Source organism: Stigmatopora nigra, chromosome 15 (assembly GCF_051989575.1).
Source record: "Stigmatopora nigra isolate UIUO_SnigA chromosome 15, RoL_Snig_1.1, whole genome shotgun sequence".
Lineage (NCBI taxonomy): Eukaryota > Metazoa > Chordata > Actinopteri > Syngnathiformes > Syngnathidae > Stigmatopora > Stigmatopora nigra.
Genome location: NC_135522.1, coordinates 9,252,573 through 9,267,529, shown reverse-complemented (window position 1 = coordinate 9,267,529; position 14,957 = coordinate 9,252,573). Strand labels below are relative to the sequence as shown.

The 14,957-nt window shown below is 36.7% G+C and overlaps 1 protein-coding gene across 1 annotated transcript; it reads right to left on the bottom strand.

Moving 5' to 3' along the window:
* Window positions 1-5,958: 5,958 nt before the first annotated feature.
* Window positions 5,959-13,510, bottom strand: nptx1l (neuronal pentraxin 1 like). Its single transcript, XM_077735248.1, has 5 exons — window positions 12,744-13,510; window positions 11,414-11,621; window positions 9,204-9,448; window positions 8,957-9,136; window positions 5,959-7,315 (listed from the first exon to the last, which is right to left on the bottom strand). Exons 1-5 carry the CDS (start codon window positions 13,185-13,187, stop codon window positions 7,094-7,096), a joined length of 1,299 nt encoding a protein of 432 aa, XP_077591374.1. The 5' UTR covers window positions 13,188-13,510; the 3' UTR covers window positions 5,959-7,093.
* Between the last annotated feature and the right edge of the window lie 1,447 nt (window positions 13,511-14,957).

Below are 14,957 nucleotides of genomic sequence, written 5' to 3'. Positions count from 1 at the left end.
CAGAAAATGATAGTAATTATTTTTTAAAAAGAAAGGATTTGAGATCCTGTCTTCCCACATACGATCCCTTGCAGAGACAAGTTGAACTTCTGCTTTGGGGGTCAATGGTGGATGGCAAACCAGATCAAATGGTGCCTTACCGCCTTTTCCAACTTGTCTAATTAACAGTCAATGAGCACCAATATAACTGCAGTATTCCGAGCCAGCTTTGAGTGTAAGCTTTGTCTTGCATTACTACAATGTTTGTCACTTTGCATAACTATGCTAAAACAACAATTTTTCCATTCATTTTCTATACCACATATCCTCACAAGGGCAATTGATAAAGCTGGAATAGTCAGAATCAGTTTAATAGTCAGCCAAGACTTAATTTCTGCATTTTTTGGCCATCTTTGACACGTTTTTGGTATCCACCCTTAAACAGGAATATTGTCTTTAGAAACAAATTGCTAAATCTACATTACACAGTCTTGAAATATCGACTTATGACTAACTGAGGAGTAAGGAATTGTATTACTGCATTTATTTTCTTTAGTGAAGACTTGTAAAATTGACTTTTCTGCTAATATGAATGTAGATTGAAGAAGTAGATGAAGGGTATAATTTGTTGGGTTTGACTAGGGATAAACGGTGGAAGATGATGGCTATTCTCTTAAAAGTGGACTTTGCTCTAATAAGTGTGTATCTATCTGCTTAGAGGCATATCCGAGAATGCTTGAATTAGGACTGCTTTTCTCTCTTGTAAGGAAACTGAGCTGTTAATCTTTAATGATCTCAGGCGGGTTTTTGTGAAACTCTATATGCCTATCATTAGCTTTTGTGCATGAAATTGAACAATAAGGTTCAAATTTTCAGAGAAAAAAGTCATGTTAAAAATAAACCGTGCAAAACTGTCATTCTCTTGATACCAGAAAAAAATAATTTGGTCATTCCTCCAATCAAAATGCATTTGACTTGTTACTCCAAACCAGTTGAAATAGATGTAATGTCTATCATTGCCAATGATCAATCTTCAGTAGTTCGATTAAGCAGTATGAGAGGGCTGCATAATTTACTATCCCCAAGTACATTTCCAGATATGTGTAAATATATTTAATAATTCATTCATTCTTTCATCTTCCGTACTGCATATCTAACAGACAACCATTCACACTCACAATCATACCACCACCAGCAAGAACCGAGCCCACGCCTACCCATACCCATAGTCAAGCGGCTTTATTTAATAATTCAAATCATTAATTATATCTCTTCATCTACTCTCTGCTTATTTGTGTTGGCATTTTCCGAGATTGACAAAACCAAGATTTTTCTGAATCGAGACCATAACATTGCAAGTGTATAACCCAGATTTCAACAGTTTAGGAACATCACTTTAATTTTCTATTGTAATTTAAATAATGTACTTTGGATAGGCAAAATTTCAAAGTCTGCAAAGGAGAAAAAAAAACACAATTACCATATTTACCGTAAAACCTCTATTTGAACAGCACCTCTAATAAAACGGCACCTCACTGGAAGAATTAAAAAATAGAATGCCACCCACTAATTGAACGTCACCTCTAATTGAACGTCACCTCTAATTGAACGGCACCTCTAATTGAACGTCACTACGGGAAATGTTTGAAACATAGAGCGGCATGCCGGTGAAATTGAGGTTTTTCTCAACCTGAGAAGGCGATCAGATAGCAAGCGCCTTTTTGCCTGGGATTCAAACCGTTGTCACATTACCGATGCCATCAAAAAGCAATTGAAGAAGCTCCACATTGATGTGGTCGTGATTTCTTTTGTTAAATAAATATGTATATGTTACCTGGTTTCTCTTTTCATCCATAAAATTTACCACATCTTAAAATTCTGACCACCTAGTCAAAAAATAGAGCAGCACCCTCTAATTGAACGACACTATGGGAGAAAATTTGAAAAATAGAACGGCATGCCGTTGAAATAGAGGTTTTATTGTAACTTTAGAAATCAGAGGAACGGAAAGCACACCTATTGTGGGACATGTTCCAAAAGATTTTCTTTCTGAATCTGGACCATTGTATCTTGAATACAAAGAAATGTCGGAAATTGTCAAGGAATTTGAATGTGAAATGTGTTGATTAGTGTCAGAAATCTCAGGCTGTGCTCTAACTGGATAATAACGCAAACTTCTAATCTTAAAACTTTTAGGGATGAATTTGAATAAATAAAGGTATACTTCTGATAGAACCGTCAATCACTGGAAAAGGAATTTAATGTGGTAGTTTGGAAGCAGTCCATCCAACATAAGACTGTAGTGTCTGTTTTATCAAAAGAAATAGATGTCCAATTCTTATTAACACTTACACAAAATGATTAGATTATACCACCAATTTGGGATAGTTAAAGGTCACTTAATTACCAAAGATTCAATAAGTGTATTTGATGTATCAATTTCTGCATGTTTCCCAAGTACATTTATTTGTGTAATAAATAAACACACTAAAAAAAGGAGCTTGTTTGTGTCAAACATGTCTAATATCCATTGAGTTGGCATAGTGCAAGAATATTTTACTAGTCATTTGTTAAAATTAGAACATTTTTGCATATACTTGGACTGAGGCTGAAATTGTGAACTGGTTTGGGAAATTCCCTTGTCAAGGGGGAATTAATTATGCATTCAGTCGCAAAGGGGGTTGAGAAATACTGTTAAAGGAGCTCTGAGAATAAGGACAACTTTGAATTTCTTCCTCACGTATATTTTTTTCACCTTTCCGTGCCAAAGGATATCTACCTCATCCAAACACTGACTTTGCCCACAGATTTTAGAACAATCGAAAAAAAGGTGTTGTTGGTTATGAATGCCAGACACGAATTGTTTACAGAGCTTGAAGGTAAATATCTTCAAATATGATCTCCACCAACCTTAAAAAAGCATTAGAAATTCAATGTGATCTATGACATTTGATCATCAGAGATTCTATAAACCATACTCGAGCTCCATAAATATAAATATCAACAAAAAATAGCTGTTCCATCATTCAACATATTATATTCAAGTAAAGCAATGGATTGTAGAACCTCGAGATTCCACAAAGTATGCATTTTTTTAGGTAAAAAAAAACAACAACGGTCGTGTATATGTCAACAATCTTATATCTTGCAGTTGAAAGACCTTTCTCAACCTCACTGGGACAGTTACAATCCAGAGAAGCCCACACTGAGCTAATGTTTATTTTCCTTCTCCCTTGTCATGAATTTTTCATTAGCCACTCGGTGACACATTTTATATGTTTCCCCTGTAGAGAGTGAAGTAAGCATTCTTCTAACAGGTGAAATTGGCCACTGCTCTACTGTGACTTCTGATTATAGTCTATTTATCTTTGCCTTGTGAGGAAAGAAAAAAATGTTTCAGTGTGAAAAATGGCCTATTAGCTAGGTAATATTGATTGTATTGTAAAAGAATGTGCTGTATATATTGACTGATTCATTCATCTTCCATACCATGTATCCTAGAAAGGGTTGCGGGGGTTGTTGGAGCCTAACCCAGCTGACTTTGGGTGAAAGGCAGACTACACCCTAAACCAGAGGTGTGCAAACTTTTTGGCCCGGGGGCCACATTGTCTTTAAACATTTGACATATAGAACTGCCGGGTCAGCACAAGATACGATACATATAAAAAAGTGCATCCGTTAACAGTACATATGAAACATGAACAGAAAAAAGGACTAAAGTATTGACATACTCATAACTCATCATTAAAGTAAAAAGTATAAAGTACAAAGTAAAGTAAAAAGAAATGTATTAAGATAATATTAAAATGTAATATAAAAAAAGGTAGAGGGGATGTAAAACACAAAATAACAAATAAGAGTTGACAGAGCTACTGCTACTGGTCAAAATCATACGAGCCCACACCTGCATGCACCAAAGTCAGACGAGTAAACCTCTACACCACGAGACGCCTCGCCACATGATTTTTTTCCCCATTAATACTAAAATTCTACTTACTCGGAGGTAAAGTAATTGACTGTGCTGACAGTCCAAGGTAGGGGGGTGGCAGTGAAAGAACAACCATTCATTCACTACCACCATCCCCCTTCAATTGGATTGGATGTCTACTTGTGATAGACTAATTAAAATTCACATCAGAAGGATGAGACGGTCTGGAGGCCGAGCGATTAGCGGGTCGGTCTCACAGTTCTGTTGTCAAGGTTTCTACCCCAGGTGGGTCATCACATTCAGGGTAATCCCCGCCTCGTGTCCATGGTTAGATGGGAGAGGCTCTGGCATGTCTATCATTGTCTTGGGAATGCAGGACAGGGACTCCCCTTTTTTATGGTGGTGTGCGTAGTTGATGACCAATTTTGGGTACCGTATTTTCACGACTATAAGGCGCACTGCATTATAAGGCGCACTGCATTATAAGGCGCACCCTCAATGAATGACACATTTTAATTATTTTCCATATATAAAGCACACTGGATTATAAGGCGCACTGCATTATAAGGTGCACTGCATTATAAGGCGCACTGCATTATAAGGCGCACCCTCAATGAATGACACGTTTTATTTATTTTTCCATGTATAAAGCACACTGGATTATAAGGTGCCCTGTCTATTTTGGAGAAAATTTAAGACTTTTAAGTGCGCCTTATAGTCGTGAAAATACGGTATATTGGTAAGTTTAAAAAAATACATATTTCACAGCATCAGCACCTTTTTTTTTTTCTTGGTACTCCCGATACTGATGACGCCACATAAGTGTTGTATCGGTACCAATGCGTGAAGCATTAAAATATTAATGATGAGGTTTTTGAAGGTGATTAGAAGGCTAGAGGTCAGTGGTGCTGGGAAAAGGGAATAAAATAGTACATTTTTACCTAAGCCTAGTATGTCAACAGATCTCTGGCTGTGAAAGGAATTAAATGTACAGTCCTATGCTTGGAGGTGACTTTTAGCTCACCACAGAGCAAATCCATGCTGAAATCCAACTGCCAAAGAGTCACACTAGCTGCTGGTAATGGCCCTACAGTGGGTATGATCTATGTTATCTCATGTCTAGGGAAAAGCCCATCCATGTCAAGACAACTAGGCTAGTGAATGGAAACCAATTACTTGGACAATTGACCTGGCTGTGGTGGAACTAAATAGCCTTGGTAACAACAAAGAAAATGTAGCCTAGGATGGAAATCATTTGAGTTGTAATTGAATTGCACAGAAACTGTACACGCGTATTGAAAGATGTCTTTACAATAGCAATGTCTTGTTGAAAAGCAGTGTGATTATTGTAAAGGGAAACTGGAGACAAAATGTGCTGCCTCCCATGTCTGTACGCCGGCTTCACAAAAAGGAGAAAGTGAAATCAATGGCAGATGTTAATTGAAATAGAATGTGTTATGACTGAATAGGAAGGCTTTCAAATGTTGTCTGCTGGGGTCCATTTGTGTTTTTTCTACTTTTTCTTACTCTATATCAGGGGAAGGGAACCTATGGCTCGAGAGTCATATGTGGCTCTTTTGATGGGTGTATATGGCTCTCCGCAAACCTGTGTGGTAAAATATGGGACTGTGGCATCGAAACTATCTCTAGCGACTTTTTAAATCATAATTTTCTTCATTAGACTCTTCTGCATGCATCCTCTCATTGATACTCATTGATTAGCAACAGTGAAATAATGTTCTCAAAAATAATTCAGACTTTTTTTTACTTTCAAAGTGGTGAAATGAATAATAAATGCTCACATTTTCATGTATTTGTACTTTTAAATTCTGAGTATGGCTCTCAAGGAATAATGTTCAAAAATATGTATTGTTTATGGCTCTCTTTGTCAAAAAGGTTCCCGACCCCTGCTTTATATCATGTGTATATTAAAATCTACACTTAGTATACAATTTCAATGACGATTATTGATGTAATTGTATGTTTTATTTTGATTTGTTTGTGTTTATTTAATTTTTGTTTTCATCCACATTCTAAAGAAATTGGCATGGCAATGGAACTGTCATTTATTATTATTTTTTTGACATAGTAAAGACAACCCCAAAAAAGCTTCTACTACAAATAACCAACTTATAAGACACACGGAAAAAAAAAGGTTTCAACCATATTTACTGAGTTGAATTACAGCTTCCATTCTTAAAAGGTTTTTTCTTCTTCTTCTTTCTTTCAAGGTCGTGCATTGACATCATCTACATGCAACGACTTGTAAGAATAAATATGTTAAACATTTTTGAGTCAAGTATCACAATTTATTACAAAAACTAGAACTTTTTCATCTGTTAGTGCTGCCATGCCATAAGCATATAACAATACTGTATAAAACTTCCATTCTAAAATCCACCAGTAAAAGCAAAGGTCATAGATGCTTACCCAGCATTTTACAGAAGTTAAGACATGCTGTTACTATACAGATAACGTTCCCATTAATGTACAAGCATCTGCTCCATTCTCTTTCATAAATTGTATTTTAGGACAACGCCAAAAAAAAAGTGTTATGATAACACATTAAGGAAATTAAAAGAAATTAAATGAATACAAACAAGCACTCAGGCAAGTTCTGAGATTCTTTTCAACAGCCCAAGGCACTCAGGCTTGAATGTTGGCAATGGGCATGTCAACCTTCACAAGAAATAACGTCAGTTGGCATAAGATGAAAACAGAGAAAATCCAGTGTTCTGTTGATGAAAACATTGTCTTTAAAGAAGTCCGACTTGTCCGTTTTCACAGTGAAAATCTTCCACAAGCAAAACAGAAGGAATCTCTGGAGGAAGATGTTTGGTTGAATTGCAGGACATCTTTTTTTTAATTTTTTTTTACAAAGAATACATGACCTTCTACTGCATTGAACCTTTCATTTCCGTTGCATTGAATATCATCCAACATCAAACCCGGGCCACAGATAAACCTGTTTTGCATTCAAGCATCATAATATGGTAAATGTTTAATACCAAAGACAGCTTTCCAAAAAGAGAAAATCTGAAGAAAAAAAGATTGCTCATTTTATTTTTAGTTTCTCCGTATCTAGTAGTCATTAAAATATTTGCTTCTGTTTCCTTCCATTTCCTTCATAGATGCTCGTGACCACTGTGGCTTCAACAAATTAATTGATCTTCTCTCACCTAGTCTTTAGTTGAGGTGACGGCAAGCTTCAAAAGTCCACTTTGAGGCACCTCCATAAATTTCAAGGCTGGTTTCCAACCAAGCAAAAACATTACCCACTTGTGCTTTGCTGCTGCAGGTTGCCAGATTGTATATTTCTCCCATGGATAGTTTGCGATCCCAGATGTGAAAATTGGCCAGATCTCCAACAAATGCTTGTGTTGCGTCAAATCCACCTCCATAAGTGTCCTGTAGCAAAAAAAAAAAAAAACAGATTGAATTAGTCCCTTAACTCATCTACTGTCTTTCTCAATGGATTGGAAGTGTACTTGTGACAAACTCATTTAAATCCACTAAAAGGGAAGAAAAGAGCCACATATTTGGTATGGAGAAAATAAATTATCTCAATCTCATTTACAATTTCTTATGGAATTTTTACAGTTTTTGTTTGTTTCACTTGGCTAGACATGTGAGACACTAACTTATATGTTGTAAATATATTTTATTAGCCACTAAATCATCATGGTGCTTCATTTAGTTTCCAGATTTTGCCATTTTAAATGTCTTCTCGCATGGAATTTTCTTTTAACAGTCTCAGGTTGTCAATATTTAGAACACTCTATGATGCTAAACAGGTTTAATTAACCATCATTCCAATTGAGGTCACCCAGTTCTGTAGGAGCCTTATGTACCATTCCATTAGAATATTTACATAAACTTACTCAGGTCCAAATGAGATGCTTTTTAAGATGGAATCACTGTGTAAGTGTCCTTTACAATTTAAAATGAGAGGACTTTTCATTCAGCTAGAAGTAAATTAAAGCTGTGTACAATGTTGACATGTCAACTAATCTTGTCAATTATACTCGAACCAACCTTTATTGACTGAATTTTTTCCATTAAAAAGAGGGAAATTAGTTACATATTCACCCACTCGAATCCTGAATTGGTTCCATCGATAATCAACACCACTTATAACTTTACGTCACAAAAAAACCTCAATAAGCCATGTAAATTGTAAAAATAAATAAAAACAAACAACCAGGCAAACTTAATTTAAACGAAATTCAAACGAAATTTATGGAAAATCAACAGTAAAAGTTGATTGTCAACTTAACAACAAACTACTGTATAAAAAAAACTGTATTTGTTTTGACCACTCTGTCCCTACTATATTTGACTACCAAGGTAACAGCAAAGGGTCAATGACAAAAGTAGCAAAGTATTGGCACCAACAACACTGGTTACATCTAGTCAAATATAGTATAAACATGTCATTGCTTTCAGTGAACAAGAAATGAAAAAACTCCAATAACTTCTTGTAAAATTGAAATAAACTGAACTGTTTTTACACCATTTTCTATTTTACTTTTTTTTTTTAATGCCAACCTTGTGCCAACTACATCTCCCAACATTTTATTGTAAATTTTTCATTCATTCATCTTACTTACTGCCCATCCTCGAAAGGTTTGCGGGGGTTCCGGAGCCTAAACCAGCTGTTTGCGGGTAAAAGGTAAACTACACTAGACTGGTCGCCAGCCAGTCGCAGGTCACACAGAGAGACAAACGACCATTCGGACTCACAATCATACCGCCACTCATGGGAATCTACACCACGAGGCGGCCTAGTGTAAATGTGTGTTTGTTTATTTACTTTTTTACTCTGTACTGTGTTTACAGTCACTGTGTAATAAACAGACCCAGGTTTCAGTTTATATTTCACCTTAAGGAGGCCCTTAACAGGGTTTTTTCCCATGAAAAATTCATGAATGAATGTACTGGACCAAGATTTGAACTCTAACAAGTTCTATCAACTGTGGCCTGTCATTGGCCCTGGGGAAACAAATCTTGCTTGTACATGTGAAAATGAAAACACTTTAAAGACATTACCTGCTCTTGACCAAGTATCAACAGTCCTTGTGGTTTTATAGGGTGGTATGGGGCCAAGTTCTCGCCACTCCCCCTTTTGACACCATCTTGGAAAGCTTCCCAGACACCATCACGAGTTGTCCAGGTCACACAGATATGATGCCATTTGCCATCATTGATCAGGAATGGTAGTTTTGCAACCTTTACGAGGGCGGAGGCATAATGTCAAATGTGGACTACAATAAGGTCATTCATTCAAATGTAATACCTTATCATTGATTAGAATCTCCATCGGGTTGTTTCCCCATTCGATGAGCACAAGCTCATTAGCCTGACCAGGAACGGCGTAGGAAAAAGGTGTGCCCACGCCGGGGGATGCGTTGGATTTGAGCCACATGCAAACAGTGAGGGCGTACATCTCAGGCAAACTTTTCTTCACCTTTGCGTACATGTAGTTGGTTCTCAGTGGAAATGTAAGCTGGAATTTATCCAGAGGCCTATTTTCCCGCTGACCTGTTTAGAGGAAATAAAAATTGTGTTTGCATGGCAAGTATTTTAGATGATGCAGTCATCTTGCAGACTGCGGGTGGATATCTTTATCCACAAATGTTTCCCTAACCCGTTTCCATTTTTTTTTAAACATAGGCACTGAGATCTACAGTCATTTTATTAAGTACAGAGGCAGTCTTTTGCATTCCTACACAAGGCAAGTAAATTATACAAAATTCCTCAATGTCAATGTTTGACTATGATTAAGTCAAAAGTATAGAGCACAGGTGTCAAAGTGGCGGCCCGGGGGCCAAATCTGGCCCTCCGCATCATTTTGTATGGCCCGGGAAAGTAATTTATGACTTTCTATTCTAGGATCAAATTAAAATGAAGAGTATAGATGTATATTACATTTCCTGATTATCCCCCTTTTAAATCAATAATTGTAATTTTTTCAAATCAATTCTACTGTGTTTTTAGTTCAAAAATCATTTTGTAAAATCTAAAAATATATTAAAAAAAAAAGCTTAAATAAACATTGTTTTAGATCTATAAAAAATGAATATTCAGGGCTTTTAATCCAGTTCTTTTAATCCATTTATAAAATAAAAAATCTAAATATTATATCTAAAATTCTCCGGCCCACATGAAATCGAGTTGACGTTTAACACAGCCCACGAACCAACCCAAGTCTGACACCCCTGCTATAGAGCCAAAGCATAAAAGTAATTTATTTATTTGATCTGAGAATTGTTCAATTCATTTTTTATTAGCTTACTAACAATTCTCTATGTATAGTACATCATGACGGAGTAGGCAACACGTTGGAAAAGATGTGAGTGAGGCTCATGTGCAGTTAACTTGCTCAGCCTGCTTCATTCCAGATTCTCCTTGTTAGTTTCACTGAAGACTAATGATTCCTATGGCATATATAATACATGCCATGACTCTAAATGGATGATTGTCGATATATGCATTCGGTTTTCTTGGTGACCATTCTGCCGTGTTTTCCACCTCACATCTAAAGCCAGTTAGGACTGGCACCACATTTATATGACAATAAGGGCATCCATAAGTCCATTTATGGGAATTTATTACTGAAAAGATTAGCATTTGATTGAAATTTAAATAGATCTGTGTATTCATTTGTCAGACTATGGCAATTTGAATGTATAAGTAATCTGAAATCTAATCCATGCAATCTAATCTGATTCAGTGTCTGAAAATGTTGTGACAGGAATGGTTGTAGTGTTGTGTTTTCTGTAAATTTGTCAAAATGAAAAGTTATTGCTAAACAAAAGAGCCTTCAAGCTATTTTCTTTCATATTCTTTTGCAACATGTCTCCGAAAAACTGACAATTGCTAAACATTGATGATTTCATCTCTAACACCTTTTTATATTAACATTTGCAATTAGAATGCAGTGTTTACTTGTGTTTTTTTTTGTTTGATACTTCCCTCTTGGTATCTTTTGCTTTTGCAGGGATATCTTTTTAGAATCAATATTCAGATGAAATTAATGAGCAGAAGCTACTTTCTCTGTTCATCTCACATCAAAATGTTCCAGTGTCCAGTGAACAGATCAATCCTAACACTCACACGAGGGATTTAGTACATTGGAATTATACATTACACAACAAATCCACAATCGAAACGCTCTAGATTTGCTTTAATCTCAATTTGATAAATACATCTGAGGAGTAGTGACGTTTTAAAACCGTCATCTCGTGCGACTATACAGTCGCCACTGCCAACAGATCAGGGCTGTCCTAAACACATTTTTAGTTTTAGCTTTCAAATGTAGGGATAAAATAGTTTAATCTGCTGGAAGCACAGCAAAGCCTCCCAAAATATTTGCTCCCTCACGAGTCGATGAACCTGCCAAATCAGAAAAGATCTGATCTCACACAGCCCTTTCTCGAAGAACCCTTTCTAAACCTACCAGATATTGGCAAGGTAACTTGTTGTATATGTTTTGGTTGCACATACCTTTCTCTAGGTTGGTGATTCTCTGATGCAAAGATGTGAGTGTGGATTCAACTCTCCCACGCTGAGCTGTCTCATTCCGGAGTCCGGGTTTCCCCTCCTCAATGCTATTCACTCGGGACAACACCTGCTTCTCCAAGTCGTCGATTTTACTTTGGAGAAGGTCTTTGAGGCTGTTGGCTTGCACCGAGTTGTTATTTCGACTGAATTGCTGTGGAAAAAATGGAGGGATAAGGACACACTATTCAGCTTTGTTTAAGGAAATAACACATAATATGGAGTTTTTGATACGCCAGCATAATCAAATGACAGCCCATTCATGGTGAATCAAATTGAGCAGTCATTTTGATGCATATACAGGCCAGGCCTGGTTGTAAAAGTCCATCTGATGCGAGAATTTTGCAAAATAAGGTTGAAAAAATGAAGGAACATGCAATTGACTGTCATTATTCCTTGTTTTTTTTCATTTGTAACTTCATATTGGTTTTCATTTGGGATTTTTTAGTTTAAATTCAATTCAAATTGGATTTGTAATTTTAATACTATTTAAAATCAATCACCTTTGTCTCTACAATACGTTGACCATCCATGCAAGATTTTTTCTATTTTTTTAGCACTCTATAGGGGACATATTTAACTCACTAGCTGCCATTGACATCACTAAACAGCTAATCTCTTTCACAGGGAGGCACAAATGAACGTTTGTTAGTTTTTTGTGTTTTTTAACCCCTTTAACGTACTCATTTATCTCGCTGGCTACCACTGATGGAGGATATCTGATTCATTTTGACAGAGAGATTGAACAAATGTTAGTTTGACCTTCTGATCAAAATGGATTGGACATCTGGTGCTATCAATGACATGCAATTAGTTAAATATAAAATGGAAAAATAATCCCTAAATGTGCTACATTGGACCTTAACCAGTGTGAATTTAGTTTTTTTTTTCAATTTTACTTCCATTAATTTATTGTTTGTTAAAATTTTATTCATACAATAAAAAAAATGTTGAATACAATATTGTATAAAAAACTAAAAGATATTTCCCTTTTTTTAAATGACTAAAAATACTTAATTAACCTATTATAAGTTGTAGGTCTTAAGTGTTATCTTTGAATATTTATCCACTGTAGGAACTATTTTCTCTCTCTAAAATTGTTGAAGAAAATATTAAATACCACGATCTTAACTCAGTATTTCAATACAATCTCATGCAGATGATTCTTATTTTATTCCATTGTATTATAAACATTAGATTATAAACTAAATCATTTTAGTTTGAACATATTTGCATCAAATCTGAAAAAAATATGTTCACAGAAGTGCCATCCTACCTCAAGGTTCTCCAATCTTTGCTTGAGGGACTGCAAAGTCTGTGAGAGTTGCGCCAAAGTGTCGGCGGGCCCCCTGGATACATCACCCATAGTATTTTTGCTCCCAGCTTCTTTCCTTCTTCCCCCGGACCGCCCTTCCCCAGCCTCAGCACCACTCTGGCTCTCGCATCTGGCCAACTTTGAGGTCAGTTCTCTTATAGTCTCTTTCTGGTTCATGATGGTCTCCTTCTGCTGCAAGACCGTCTCCCTCAACTGCACGACGGTGCTTTTCAAGTCTTCGCCGGGGACGCTGTTTTGCAAAGTGGCTGCGCATATGTCCATATCCTTTGGTACTGAGGTGCAAATAAATTGCGTCTGTCCTCCAAAGTCTTGGCAGGAACTCTGCAAAAAAAGGCAAGAAAATAGAAAAAATCTCCAAAAACTCACATCCTCTGTAGTTTGCATGTTGCTTTTCAGGAGGTTTGGAATTTTCCTTGGTTTAAAAAAAAAAAAAAAAAAAAAAGAAGCCGCAATGACTTCCCGTGTGTAGTGTAATCCGTGTGTGGAATAGAACCTGTTTTATACAGAGAGCATCCTTGTGCGCAGAGGAGCTTCACTGCATCACCAGCAGAGGGGAGGGAATCTGAGTCCCTCATTAATAGGCACCAGAGGCAGCGTCACTTCCTAAAGAAAAGCCCCTCCATTCTGCTCCAGGGCTCGCACATGTTTAATTTTCCATCATTTTGACTATTTATCATCTATCAAGGTTGATCATTGTTTGTGCATGGCAGGAAACTAAGACACCCAACTGTTTTTTATTTCACTGAGTGAAGGATATCTCATTATTTTTATCTCTCTCCCTCCTCCTCCCCCCTCTCTCTCTCTCTCTCTCTCTCTCTCTCTCTCTCTCTCTCTCTCTCTCTCTCTCTCTCTCTCTATCTATCTCTCACTCTATATCTCACTCCCTCCCTCTCTTTTTATCTCTCTCATCTCTCCACTGAAAGATCTTCCCTCTGTATATTTCACCCCCCCCCCTCTCTCTCTCTCTCTCTCTCTCTCTCTCTCTCTCTCTCTCTCTCTCTCTCTCTCTCTCTCTCTCTCTCTCTCTCTCTCTCTCTCTCTCTCTCTATCTCTCTCTCTCTCCCTCTATCTCTGTCACTCTCCCTTTCCCTCCCTCTCTTTGACTCGTTCCCACTCTTTCGCTCTCTCTGTTCCAACACACGCCTCACAAAGAACACATCCAGAAGTTGAGTTTCAGCACAAAGGACAGCTCCCGCGCCTCATGCACATGCACACTAACTAACGCTGCATCAACCTTAACCTCTTGATCCTTATTGTCGAGAATTGGTAATTTCCAGATCAAAGCAAGCTCAATTCGTTCAAACCATTGTGCCCTGTTGTCCATATATAAATTATTCATCTACTCTTCTGCATGTCCTTATGGGGGTGCTGGAGCCTATCTCATTCAATTTCTGAACAACCAATCAAGCTCATAATCATACCTAGGGCACATTTCAACAAACCTAACCTGCAGACCATCTTAAAATAATTAACAGAGAGATTAATTGCTTTTTCACTGTCATTGATGCCAATTTTACCCTGCATTAAAATTAGATCAGATGTTTAATATTGTCATTTGAGTTTTTAAAAATGATTTATTTATCTACTTTTTTATGTTGTCAACAATATTTTTTTCTATATCTTCATATTTTTTTATATATCTGTTGCTGTATAGTCAGGTGAATTTCCAAGTACTTGCCATTGCCCTCCAAAAAATATTCAGGGCATCCCTTATCCAGAAACATTTTTACTCTTTTGTTCATTCAGCACAGATTTTTCAGTTAAACCTGAATCATAATATCAGAACATTCAATAAACAATGACAATATATTAGGTCAGTTACATTAGAATATCTGTATTAATGAAGAGGAATGGTGAGCATAAAAAGAATGATTAACAAATAGATTTCAATGTGTTTGAGGGAGGTGCTTTGGTAACACTTAGTGTATCATGGATGGGTTCCATCATCCACATCTAAATGGGTCATATACTGTACCTGTCACATTGCGTAATGACTTCATTTCAATGCAGGAACACCTAATAGGAGCATCAATTCAACCTGTGGTTGAAAGCTCAAAGGTATAGCCATTTATAGAGAAAATACCTGCTATCACTTTTTTTAAATGACTGTCCCCACTTGGAGGATAGCTTACATTGTTAGTGAACAGTATTTTA